General features: G+C 31.9%; 4 protein-coding genes across 4 annotated transcripts; 2 read left to right on the forward strand and 2 right to left on the reverse strand.

The window, feature by feature from the left end:
• Positions 1-153: 153 nt before the first annotated feature.
• On the reverse strand, positions 154-1,123 carry LOC105625035 (protein Tube). The gene is made up of 3 exons (XM_012206375.1): positions 963-1,123; positions 503-672; positions 154-413 (listed from the first exon to the last, which is right to left on the reverse strand). Exons 1-3 carry the CDS (start codon positions 1,121-1,123, stop codon positions 154-156), a joined length of 591 nt encoding a protein of 196 aa, XP_012061765.1.
• A 422-nt stretch (positions 1,124-1,545) lies between these two features.
• LOC105625050 (proteasome subunit alpha type-1) lies at positions 1,546-4,988 on the forward strand. Its single transcript, XM_012206393.1, has 5 exons — positions 1,546-1,584; positions 2,160-2,410; positions 2,932-3,091; positions 3,164-3,373; positions 4,526-4,988. Exons 1-5 carry the CDS (start codon positions 1,546-1,548, stop codon positions 4,733-4,735), a joined length of 870 nt encoding a protein of 289 aa, XP_012061783.1. The 3' UTR covers positions 4,736-4,988.
• A 14-nt stretch (positions 4,989-5,002) lies between these two features.
• LOC105625051 (lipoyl synthase, mitochondrial) lies at positions 5,003-8,863 on the reverse strand. The gene is made up of 6 exons (XM_012206394.1): positions 8,801-8,863; positions 8,353-8,664; positions 7,026-7,182; positions 6,598-6,655; positions 6,290-6,445; positions 5,003-5,369 (listed from the first exon to the last, which is right to left on the reverse strand). Exons 1-6 carry the CDS (start codon positions 8,861-8,863, stop codon positions 5,003-5,005), a joined length of 1,113 nt encoding a protein of 370 aa, XP_012061784.1.
• Positions 8,864-9,992: 1,129 nt separating this feature from the next.
• LOC105625052 (V-type proton ATPase subunit d) lies at positions 9,993-12,476 on the forward strand. The gene is made up of 5 exons (XM_012206395.1): positions 9,993-10,113; positions 10,363-10,713; positions 10,846-11,003; positions 11,077-11,253; positions 12,375-12,476. The coding sequence occupies exons 1-5, from the start codon at positions 9,993-9,995 to the stop codon at positions 12,474-12,476; spliced, it is 909 nt and encodes a 302-aa protein (XP_012061785.1).
• Positions 12,477-12,573: the final 97 nt, after the last annotated feature.

Consider the following 12,573-nt stretch of genomic DNA (forward strand, 5'->3'; position numbering starts at 1 on the left):
AATGAATCTGATTTCATCAAAATTGGAGGTACAGTCCGTACCCTAAATAGTTACCATATTTATCTTTTTACAAATTATAAGCTAGATTAATTTCAAACATTATTTTAGACAGTTTAAGACAAATAAAGCACTGTCTTTGCAAGTTATTTATAGTTATTTATAGTTGTTAAGAACTACTGGTAATTCTTCAGACGATAATTCCTCGCATCTATAATTTTGCATTGTCTGTACAGGTTTTTCAGAAGGACATATTCTATTAATCTCTGAAATCAGCTCTGATGTTGGTTTTAATATCGTACGATTAGCAAATGTATCTTGTAGAAGCATTTGATTATCTAGTAGTTTATTTATGACTATATCACTTGTATCAATAGAATGAGCTGGACCATAATCTGGCCTCTTTGGTTTTTCTTCTGTAATATAAATAGAATAATAAGAGAAAAATCATTAAACTTTAAAAGAAATAAAAAAAGTTTTATACATATATAATTATAAACTTTACGTTTTAATATATCACATGCCACATAATCAGCAGCTCTAAATAGTTCTGCTTTTATAAGAAGTTCTTGTAATAATTTTAATGTTGGTCTTTTTTTCTCCATAGTACTCCACTCATCCAAAAATATTTGAGCTGCGTTGCGTTTATCACTATTTGCCATTTGTTCAATGATGCTAATCAATGGAATGATTACAATGATGTATTATAATGTAATAATTAAAATAATTATTATTTTTAATAATAATCTTAAGAAAAATATAATGCATTTAATTTCTAAAAATCTTTTCATAATGCTAACAAAAAAATACACTGAAAAAAATACACTGAAGTATCTTTCGATTTCGATGGACTTTTAATATAGATATCTGAATTACTACTGTACAATGTAGTATAATGGATAATTTGATAAAAAATTATCTAAACTTGATATCTATTAAAATCTTATAAATACCTTATAAATTACCTGATATGATCACTACTAAATTTGGGAATATTTCCTTCTTTAAGGACAATAGACATTAGTTTTTTCCACGAATCAGAAATGCTTAATATACTTGCTAAAGTATATAATTCAGCAGGCTTCAATTTTCGTATTTCCATATCCAAATGTGCTTTATAAGACATTTTTAGCGATACTATATAAACAATATAAAACAAATTTTAACCGAAATTATAGAGGTTATTTTCAGATATTTACTGTAAATGGTTGCGTTCAATACGCGAGTATTGAAACGAGTAGACTCAACCACTTGCAACGCAACAAACCTCTTCTAATGGCGTAAAAAATATTTTTTACATCATTACGCCCGTATCGCCCAGCTGATTGGTTGCTGCTTCCGTGAGTTCCGCTTACTTTCGCTACTTGACGCTTGACGTTTGCATGTGAATGCTTAATGATACCTGCATGCTTAAATGTGATAGCTACTGATCTGGATCACTATACCATCGACTGATGGCATTGATCGCGATGTCGTAAATCGTCCATCGTCCCCGATTGGCAATTTGGCATCCTTGATTTCTATGCTATACATATATGCATTGCAGTGATGCGAATTATTCCCACACGGGAATGTTCGTGCGCATGCGTAAGCTGCCTTTACAGTTTCATATTGGCTGCTTTCACATCGTATCGGTGATACGCATGCGCACAAACATTCCCGTGTGGGAATAATTCCCACGACAGCGCATCACTGATGCATTGTATAATCGATGGTAGTTGTCAGTACCAGTATTGCACATCATTGCCTGACAAGTGTCTTTTGTTAATTCAAGTGTCTTTTGTTAAATCTCGGTATTTGCTCGAGTAATACTGTAATCTGTATCTTTTTTAATTAAAGGAATTGATATTAAAAATGGTAAGTATTCAATTAATTATCGGTACATTGTGCTTCGATACTTCTACTTTAATCATTATTGTAAAAAAATTCACAAAACTACTAATTTTTATGGTTATGTACATTTGCACATAGTAATGTAGAAATACACAACTATTAAAGACATAGAGAAAAAGTTTAGTAATCTAACCATATGAAATATATATGTAACGTTGCTCATTGTTTAGAATAATATTTATTGATTAACATATACAATTACTTGTATTAAATGCTTTTAAATCATGTAAATGATTTTTATTAATTTGATTATTGAATATGTTTCTTAGTTCCGCAATCAGTACGATAGTGATGTAACAGTATGGAGTCCACAAGGACGACTACATCAAGTGGAATATGCTATGGAAGCTGTAAAACTAGGATCAGCTACTGTAGGTCTTAAGAGTAAAACACACGCTGTTCTTATTGCACTGAAAAGAGCATCGTCGGAATTATCAGCTCATCAGAAAAAAATCATACCGATAGACAAACACATGGGAATTAGTATTTCAGGTTTAACTGCTGATGCAAGAATATTGAGGTACTTTGTGTTTTCTCATTCCAATCTCTATTTTGATTAAAAGATACAATATCCTTGTATGTAATAAGATGTCCATTTTAATTATGTCTTAATCCTTTCTCTGTAGTAAAGTTTGCCATCACTATGTTATATTTATTATATTTTGTCATGAATAACATCTGTTATCTTGTTATATTATGCAATTTTATTGATTTCTCCTGTTTAAGTTATTTCAAATTATTAATGTTTTCAATAAAAATATTAATATTTTAAGCAACAAGTATTTTTAATATGTATATAAAAGTAATTAATTTTTAATTTTATTTATATCTATCTTGGCTGTACCTTGTAATGCTTGTTGCTATGCTATGATAGTTTTAATGATCAGCCTAGATATAGGTTTGTGCAGGAGAGAAAAAAGGATTCTCTACATAGAAGTCATAGATTCCACAACCATCTACAACTTCTATATAGAGGACCCTTAAGAATACAAAGTGTTTCAATAAGCGTAATGATGATTAAAAGCAAATTATTTTTCGCAGCCGTTATATGCGAACTGAATGCCTGAATTACAAGTATGCTCATGATCATGCGTTACCTGTAAGTCGTCTGATTACATCTCTGGGAAATAAAATGCAAACGTGCACGCAAAGATATGATCGGCGCCCGTACGGCGTCGGTTTACTCGTAGCTGGATATGATGTGAGAATTTATTGAAAATAGTATATAATTCAGTATATGCTAAACATGTTTCTCTAATAAGTCGCTTCCTAGGACAAAGGACCGCATATATATCAGACATGTCCATCTGCAAATTACTTTGACTGTAAAGCGATGGCTATAGGCGCACGTTCCCAAAGCGCAAGGACATATTTAGAAAAACACCTAAATGAATTCTTGTTGTGCGACCTTGACGAATTAGTCAAGCATGGTCTTAGAGCATTACGTGACACTTTACCTAACGAAGTTGATTTATCAGTAAAGGTAAGTACTTGACTAACTCATATATTATTAAAATAGGTTTCCGGAATGAAGTATATCATTGTTATCTCATGCTCCTTCATACGATTTATGATCTTTAATTTTTCAATAAATTTATAAAATGAAGGCTTCAAATGGAATGAGGATTGGGATCAAATCTACGACTCATAGATTGAGTTCAATTTTAGTCTATCATTGCTTTTATCTTTACAGGGCAAGATTGAATCAAAGATATGCTCAGACAAAAATTATATGGCTTATCAGAGCACAAATAGTGTAAAATCGATTTTTGATGGTTATATAAAAATCATAGCTATACATTTTTTTTAGTATGATTCCTCCAATTACTCTGTTCATCAAATTACTAAGGCATTTAAAGATATCGAAAAATTAATCGTTTATGAAATATCTATTTTGGCACATTTTGACATAAAATATTTTGTAAACTATTCAGTTCTCGATAATTCTACGCGTTAATACTTTTGTGCATAGAATAATGAGATAAATCAATTTACATGAAGAAAAACATACATATACAAAGTATATATCCGAAATTCGAGGGTAATATTATTACAGCGTGAAACTTTGTGAAAAATTAAGTAATAAAAGTGTAAGCTACTTGTTTTCCATAAAGTAATTTTTTCAAGTATAAACGTTTAAAATTTAAAATTTTATTAATCATAAGTCTTAATTAAAAAAGTCTATCCGTAATGATGTGCATGCAACGGCAATGATTACGTTTGCACCGATACCTTTAATCGGGTTTAATGACATACATAGTTATGAAACTGTCCAGTCATAGCTATTTCACTGAAGAATGGGATGACTGTGATTAGCCAGATTTTCCAACTATTGTGATGTTATCAAACTCGATTAAGTGGTCAAAGATCATGTTTACATGATTTTTCAGGTTATAATTCAAAAATTATTTGATCTCTCGACATTTCCACATTAGAATTTTTTTTACTTCAGAATATGCTAGTGATATATGGTATGGTGATATACTGCGTATTGTGATATACTACGTACTGCATATTGTCATATGCGATATGTGCAGTATATTGTAAAATATCTGCTATAAGAATCTTATTATACTTAATTCTAAAAATCAATTTTGATTTCAAAAGGGAACATTAAATCTTGCTTATGTTTCAGAATGTATCAATTGGGATAGTAGGAAAGGATTATGATTTCACTATTCTCAATGAAACCACGACAGCTAGTTTCTTGTCCCAGATTGAAGGAGATGATAAACGTGGAAGACCTACTGAACCAGCTGTGCAAGATGACAAACCTCCGCAAGATCCGCCAACCGACGAAGGTGCTCAGGATCCTCAAGTCTCCATCGCCATGGACACAGATTAAATTAATATATATAAACTTTAAACTTTATATGCATTCAATTTATATATAAATCTGCATTTTCTGATTAAATATCTCAATTTTTTCGTAAATCTACTACATGAAGAACATCAGTTTATATAACAGTAATATATATTGTTATTCGGATCATTTTAGATTGTTGTAGATGATTTCTTTTCGTGATGATGTTTTCGAATTCATTATTTATATTGATTTCCTATTTTGTATCTCGATTAAACATCTATCTACACTTAAACATTTTTTTTTCATTCACGATGTAACATCATCAATCTGCTGTTTCTTCCGTTGTTTTAATATATTTGTTAAAAAGTATTCTCCGGCTTTATAAGATGACCGAACTAATGGTCCACTGGCAGTATACAAGAAGCCTAGTTGATTCCCCATATTTTCCCACGCTTTAAATTTCTCAGGTGTTACATACTCAATGACTCTTAAGTGTCTTTTAGTAGGTTGCATGTACTGTCCCAATGTTATAGCATCCACATCAGCATCCTTTAGATCTTGCATAGTTTGTTCGATTTCCTGGTCAGTTTCACCTAGCCCCAGCATTATCGACGATTTCGTAATCAAATCAGGATTTAACTTTTTAGCTGCTTTTAACACAGCCAATGACTGTCTGTGTATAGTAAACGACAAATTAATTCGAATTAACAAACGTAAGTATTGTATTATTAATAAATATCTATTTATGAATTATATATGGATATATATACAGGGTGTTTTTTAAAGTCCACCCACGAATCATATAGCGCTATTTCTGATGAAAACTGAGTCAAAAAGTCCTTAACAATTTTGTAATTTTCACAATAGTTGATGGAATAATATTAATTTTTAAAAATTGCCGATCTGAATTGAAAATGAACTGATCTTTCGCAGCTTATTAAAATGTCTCATCGTCAATGACTCGCCGATTCAGCACTCTTCTGTTTTCAAATCATCACGCATATTCTCGCACCGCCTTTCTAGCATTACTGTCGCAAATCATACAAAAATTATGTCAGCGTTAGAATATTATGTATGCCCACGTATTGTGACGGGAGTAATTTATTCAATGGTTTTTGATGAGTAACTGACGAATTTATAGGAGGGATAAATAAAAATGTTTTTATCAGAAAACGAAATATTATCGTTTTGATGTACGACTTCAGCGATAATGCTTCAGAGATAGAGTGCCGATTTCCAAACAGAAGAGAATGCCGGATCGACGAGTCGTTACATTACGTTGACCAGATCAGTTGATAATATACGCTGTCCATACAAGATGCAATGCGTGCATTGCTGCAAAAAGCCAACATTTTGAATAATGTTTGCATTAAGCAAGTGACAATGTGAATAAATAAGTGTGAATGAACAAGTAATAAATAAGTACAAAAATCAAAACATTTTGTCTCTTTCTGTAATTTTCTCTAAAACGAGCTTTAAATATTTCTAAAGGACTTTCTTTTTAGTTTATCGATTTTCTACATGCTTCCGAGATTTGACCATTTAATAAATTCAGGAAACCTTATATATATAAGTATTATAAATGGTACATACCTATATCGAGCACGCATATCACGAACAAAGGGAGTTAAACGCTCTACTGTTTCGATATTATGTGCAAACACATCCAAATTAGAATTTACAATCGTAGCAATGCAATTTTCATCACCTCTGAAATCTGGTACCAAGCATTCCACTAATATATTGCTCCTATGAATAAAACGAATCTAGTAATTAGTGTTCAAATATAACATTGCAAATCATATAGAAACATGAAGTATTTCTACAATGTTATATAATTTGAACACTAATTACTAGATTCGTTTTATTAAATAAAAAAAATAACTATGCAGATAAAATACCTCTTTTTTATTTCCTTAACAGTAGATGCAATATGGTTAGCTCCACCATCCTTTAAATCTGAAATAATAAATGAATGTTTTCTGTTTGGTTCATGACATCTTAATGATCGGCTCAGACTTTTGCATAACGCATAGTACATAAAAATCAACCAATTAAAGTTTCTTTTCCGTGAAGTGAAAGTCGCGGCCTTTAAAATCTTAAATATAAAATCCGACTATGAATACCGGCCTAAAATAGTACAATTTAATTTTATAGTCAATGACTGGTTGCGTTCAGCAGAATATAATATTTTGCAATTGTTGAAGGTTTTCTTCGTGTTGATTGGAGATTATACTTTTTTAGATCTGCAGATATAACTCAATCCAGGGGAAGAAAATAGTTGCAAAATAAATATTCTGCCGAACACAACCATTAATTTGTAACTAACCATCACGATCTACGGATGTTAAAACAATATAATCCAAATTCCAGGCAGCTACTGCGCTAGCAGTATTGATGGGCTCCTCTACATCCAATGGCGGTGGTTTACGTGCAGTTTTGACAGAGCAAAAACGACAGCCACGAGTGCACGTGTCTCCCATTAACTAAGAGAATAAAGGATGTATATCAATTGGACACAAGCCAATAGCGTACAAACCAATCAGCGTTAGAAAAAAAATAAGGAAAAACTTATGCAGAAGTCGCTATTGATTGATGTTTACACGGTATCCTTAATCGGATTTAATGACATCTATAATTATGAAATTGGCTAATCATAGTTCCGAAGAATGGAATGACTGATTGGTTAATTTCATAATTATGGATGTTATTAAACCCGATTAAGGGTACCATGTAAATGTAATCATTATTGACTGACAGCAGGCAATTGCTACAGTGTGCAAGTAAACCACTCCCAAGAATCAATCTATTAACTTGGCACAAGAATTCGGACTGAATGAAATTTTGATATGATTGATCAATTTCTTAAGGTTTGAGGCTACTATAGCTATTGTGTTTGCGGGATTAAGGCTTAACTATACACTGCATTTGCGGAATAATCTCTTTCACCACTCACTGTTATGCTAACCGACGATTACATGAGTCACTGAGAACACGCCTCGTATAATCGTCAGTTAGTTTAACTGAGGTTGATGAAAGAAACTTTGAAATTAAGATTGAAGATTGTTCAATCACACTGTAAATTGTAACCAACAGCAGTTAAGATTGAGATATTTAGTAAGAGTGTGGAACAGAGAGGTTCTCGGATCTCTCTGTTTTGCAGCCAATTAACAGGCTTGAAAAAGCCTTGTCGATCGCTACGTGAAATATCAGATCATACTGTAAACACAGTAATAAGCTTTAAAAAATTGATCGCTCAAAGTCGAATATGAAAAGAATAATTGGCTATGATTCCCATCGATCCCCTGAGGCTGGAATCAGATTAGGTATGGAAGATTGATATTTGTATCAATCGACTCAAGCAGGTTTGTATCAATCTGGATTGGATTATTAATGATGTTGTGTTTTCCTATTGATAGAACACATGTAACATCAAACAATAGCAGTTTAGTGATAAATAGAACAATATCCAATCTAAATTGGTGCAAATTCGTTTTTATAAAAAAATGCTACAAGATTGAAGATTGAAAGATTGATCAATTGAATAATATATGTATAAGAGCTAAAATTTGTCCTCATTGATCAAATCTCAATTTTTCATGCAATTCACTTAATCAGGACGAAGAGCATTGGTGTTCTTTGTTTATTATACAGACCATAATAGTGGCTGTTGCTGTACCATGAGTGCTTCCACCCCAACATTCCCCGATGTTAGGACACCTGGCTTCTTCGCAAACCGTACTTAGTCGTAATTGCCTCAGTTGCGCTTTTATCTTACTGTAACTCTTTCCCACAGGTATCTCTGTTTTCAGCCATGGCGGCAGTTTCAGCCGTCCTGACTCACCTATCTCTAATTTTAACTTGCCATTATATTCTTTAACATTGTTTTTGAGAAAGTCGTCAAATTGTGGACCTTTCGCTAGTTTCTCGGAAAATCCTTTGTTAGTCTCTGTTGAAGCTTGCGCACACTGAAATATTACAGTTTCGTTAGAACCATTTCAGATATGAATATTTACATAATTCAATATTGCGATGAGTAGGGTTTAAGACTAGCTAGAAATGTCTAAACACATTCCGGAAGTGAAACAAATTGTTGAAATTTACTGCCGGGTAAAAGTGGCAACTGAAGATGCATTTGGAATTTCTGGTCTTGATTGTTCGTAACATGTTTCTAGTGTGTATAAACGATCTTCCTATTCGACAACAATGATTTTCGCTCCGTCGTCAGAGCTAATTATCGATCAGTATATTTACGTTTTTATGGTGAAAAATCATATATCAGCTATAAAGAAGAGACGATTAGAAACGATTCATGTAATGTTTTTCAAGAAACGAACTTTATCAAGAATATGTTTTTACTCAAAGATTTTACCTTTCTCACTGATTTCGATGAAATTATACTCATTCGACGCGTTTTTGCGCAAAATAAACGACTTTAACAGAAAAAATATTGCTCCTATGAACCGAGATAATAAGCGTTAAAGTTGACGACTATTCAGGTTAGGAAATCTGTCACAGTCATGCAACGATAGATCTATCGCGTTGCTTTGCACTTTTGGCTTGCATTCGACATTCTTCACTTTCTCTCTTCTCAAGGCGAAATACGTATTCTATCTCATTTTAAATGAAGAAATATTTGGGAATTTCATGCAACGCGAATAGACTTATTGAGCGCATTCAGATAAGCAGATAAGACCACTCACTGAACTCTCAAGCTCAGTTAACATATTAACAGTTTTTATTTGCTGAATACGACAGACCCATGGCCTATAATACGAACAATAATCTGAAAAAGTTCGCACCCAGTGTGCATTAGCATGCAGTCTTCATTTGCCCCGAATTTAATCGGAGTATTAATCGGAGTTGGTAATGATGAAGCTCTTGATGATGAGCGTATTAACTAGTAACTTTCCATTAAATTATCTTATTTTTAGTAATGTATTTAAAGATGTACTAAACCGGTAAAATATGCATCAAAATGATTAATTAAATTACTCATATCATATATATGTTTACACGTATCGCTAAAATTGAGATAATTCAATAGAAAGTTACTAGTTATAATACTCGTATAGTATTCTGTAATTCTGTTAAGTGCACGATGTAAACTAGGCCATATATACATATGTACTACATACATACACACACACACACATATATATATATATATATGAGCATGCGCCGCACCCCCAATCGTGACATGACAGTCATATGATTTTAGAAGAGGACGTGCATCGATAGCTAGTTTGGCATAGGATTTTTACGTCAACATCCTTGAGGAAATTTGTATTTCGAAATGAAGGGGTGCCTATTCAACATCGATGGCGGATACCTGGAGGGTTTGTGTCGTGGTTTCAAATGTGGCATACTTCAACAGAGCGATTACTTGAATCTAGTCCAATGCGAAACACTTGAAGGTACTTGTTCAATTCACTTAGTCGTTTGACAAATGTAATCTTTTCAGAATGTTTTAAACGTATATTTAATTAAAAAAGATATTTGATATTTTTACACTTTGTAAAAAATATAATTTCAAGAATATTAAAAAAGAGGATCTAAAATCTTTATTAAAAATCGATTCGATGAAAAATCAATTTTCATTCGATTTGTTCTTCTTTAATAAATTTATTCTTTCTTTTCGCTTAACTAATCGATTGTCTATTTAGATTTGAAGCTACACTTGGCTGGTACAGATTATGGCAGTTTTTTGGCCAACGAGCCATCTCCGCTTTCTGTTAGCGTGATCGATGACAAGTTGAGGGAGAAACTGGTTGTGGAATTTCAGCATATGCGCAATCATTCCGTTGAGCCTCTGTCTCAATTTTTGGATTTTATCACTTACAGTTACATGATCGACAACATCATTTTGTTAATTACCGGAACTTTGCATCAACGGCCTATTTCAGAATTGATCCCAAAATGTCATCCACTTGGCAGCTTTGAGCAAATGGAAGCGATTCATGTTGCTGCCACACCTGCCGAGTTGTACAATGCAGTACTGGTAGATACACCTTTAGGTATTGGAATTATATTTCTCATTTATATACCATATTATTCTTTATCCTATCATGTTGTATACATATAGGTATATGAGCATTACACAATATAAGTTATCTTTTTGAACTATAAGTAACAATTATATCTTGTAGCACCTTTTTTTGTGGATTGTATTTCTGAACAAGATTTAGATGAGATGAATATCGAAATAATACGAAACACGCTCTATAAGGCATATCTGGAAGCGTTTTATAAATTTTGTAAAGAACTTGGTGGTACAACTGCAGATACTATGTGTGAAATACTTGCCGTAAGATATTGTTCCAATAAAATGAAACTATTACTTTGTAAAATTATACTCCATTTTCATCTTTATATTATAGTTTGAAGCAGATAGAAGAGCGATTATTATAACCATCAATTCATTTGGCACTGAATTAGGTAAAGATGACCGTGCAAAATTATATCCACGCTGTGGACGTTTGAATCCAGATGGACTGGCAGCCTTAGCAAGAGCTGATGATTATGAACAAGTGAAAGCTGTAGCAGAGTATTATGCCGTGAGTAAAAATTTAAATACATAGTTTAATTAGCTATTTAGGTACTTTTATATACAAGTATCAAGCGTTAGAGCGTGCGCAATGATTTATTCAATAATTTTACTGAAATGTATTGGCTCATTCAATAATTAAATTCAATGTGTCAACACATCTACTAGTGTTAGGAATTATGTAGTTTACATATAATGTAAATAGCTATAAATTTTCAGTGTTATATGTGATGACTGTATATCAAAATCAGGGCTGTATTTAAAATATTTTTATTTGGAAAACGGTAAGACAATTGTATTTTGTATTTTGCATTTTATAGAAGTATAAAAGTATTTTGTACTTTGTGTTTCAGTTTAATAATAACGAAAGATTGAAAGTATCTTGTATTTCAAATACTAAGATTGACAATCAATCTTATTACATATTTGAATTATATATAAAATAGAAAAAACTTTCAATCCTTCGATTTTAAGTACAAAATACGTAATACTTTCATGTGCCCCGCTGAAATACAAAATACACTAGTATTGCAAATACTGTGTTTTAGATTTTAAAAAAGTATCTATTTTCAATATATGCCCAGCTCTGATCAGATCTGTCGCAATTTATCATTTTACATTAAAAAGCTGGAATCAGGAGATTTAGAATTGCGCATAATAAATTTTTGCACAGATGTTCGACGCTTGATGCTGCCATCAGTGTAATGGCATCAAAATAAACTTTTATTTCTGCAATTGCATAATATTAGCATTTTGTTTTTCTTTTCTATTTTACTTTCTATATGTCGCATGTATGAAAGACGCAAGTCATTTAAAGTTAGGGGTTCACTTAAAGTGGAATATATCCAAGTGTTTCAGATCATCCTATTTAAAAACGAGAGAAATGGTTATTTTGAAAAATATTTCAGGCAAAAGTTGTTGGGAATCAAGTAATGCATTCCCATTTAAAAAATTCAAATCGACCTCGACATGATCGCCATTCAAGGTCAATCGCATATGTCCATATAATGCATTACTTGAACTCCAACAACTTTTATCTTAAACTTGAATATTTTAAGATATTCTACTGAATGGATAAAAATGGACTAATCTGTATACTTATATGTAATTACAATTATAATATTTAAATAGGAATACAGCGCCTTATTTGAAGGCGCGGGTAATAATCCTGGTGATAAGACTTTGGAAGACAAATTCTTCGAACATGAGGCAAGTGCATTTATTGTAATATAAAAAAATATTCATAATATGCAAATTAATAATTTAATATTAATTTAGACACATACATATTTTATATATATATATATATATATATATATATATATATATA

Source organism: Atta cephalotes (genome assembly GCF_000143395.1).
Source record: "Atta cephalotes unplaced genomic scaffold scaffold00105, whole genome shotgun sequence".
In the NCBI taxonomy this organism is placed as follows: domain Eukaryota; kingdom Metazoa; phylum Arthropoda; class Insecta; order Hymenoptera; family Formicidae; genus Atta; species Atta cephalotes.

What these genes read in the sequence shown, in the direction of transcription:
- LOC105625050 (XM_012206393.1), top strand. Translation starts at nt 1,546, where the DNA reads ATGCGAATTATTCCCACACGGGAATGTTCGTGCGCATGC. An exon ending in GGGAATGTTCGTGCGCATGC is followed by an intron (nt 1,585 to 2,159) that starts GTAAGCTGCCTT and finishes TATGTTTCTTAG; the next exon opens with TTCCGCAATCAGTACGATAG. An exon ending in GCTGATGCAAGAATATTGAG is followed by an intron (nt 2,411 to 2,931) that starts GTACTTTGTGTT and finishes TATTTTTCGCAG; the next exon opens with CCGTTATATGCGAACTGAAT.
- LOC105625052 (XM_012206395.1), top strand. Translation starts at nt 9,993, where the DNA reads ATGAAGGGGTGCCTATTCAACATCGATGGCGGATACCTGGAGGGTTTG. An exon ending in CCAATGCGAAACACTTGAAG is followed by an intron (nt 10,114 to 10,362) that starts GTACTTGTTCAA and finishes TTGTCTATTTAG; the next exon opens with ATTTGAAGCTACACTTGGCT. An exon ending in ACTGGTAGATACACCTTTAG is followed by an intron (nt 10,714 to 10,845) that starts GTATTGGAATTA and finishes TATATCTTGTAG; the next exon opens with CACCTTTTTTTGTGGATTGT.
- LOC105625051 (XM_012206394.1), bottom strand. Translation starts at nt 8,863, where the DNA reads ATGTTACGAACAATCAAGACCAGAAATTCCAAATGCATCTTCAGTTGC. An exon ending in GTTGCCACTTTTACCCGGCA is followed by an intron (nt 8,665 to 8,800) that starts GTAAATTTCAAC and finishes GTAATATTTCAG; the next exon opens with TGTGCGCAAGCTTCAACAGA. An exon ending in GATATGCGTGCTCGATATAG is followed by an intron (nt 5,370 to 6,289) that starts GTATGTACCATT and finishes TACTATACACAG; the next exon opens with ACAGTCATTGGCTGTGTTAA.
- LOC105625035 (XM_012206375.1), bottom strand. Translation starts at nt 1,123, where the DNA reads ATGTCTTATAAAGCACATTTGGATATGGAAATACGAAAATTGAAGCCT. An exon ending in TTTAGTAGTGATCATATCAG is followed by an intron (nt 673 to 962) that starts GTAATTTATAAG and finishes TCCATTGATTAG; the next exon opens with CATCATTGAACAAATGGCAA. An exon ending in GGCATGTGATATATTAAAAC is followed by an intron (nt 414 to 502) that starts GTAAAGTTTATA and finishes TTTATATTACAG; the next exon opens with AAGAAAAACCAAAGAGGCCA.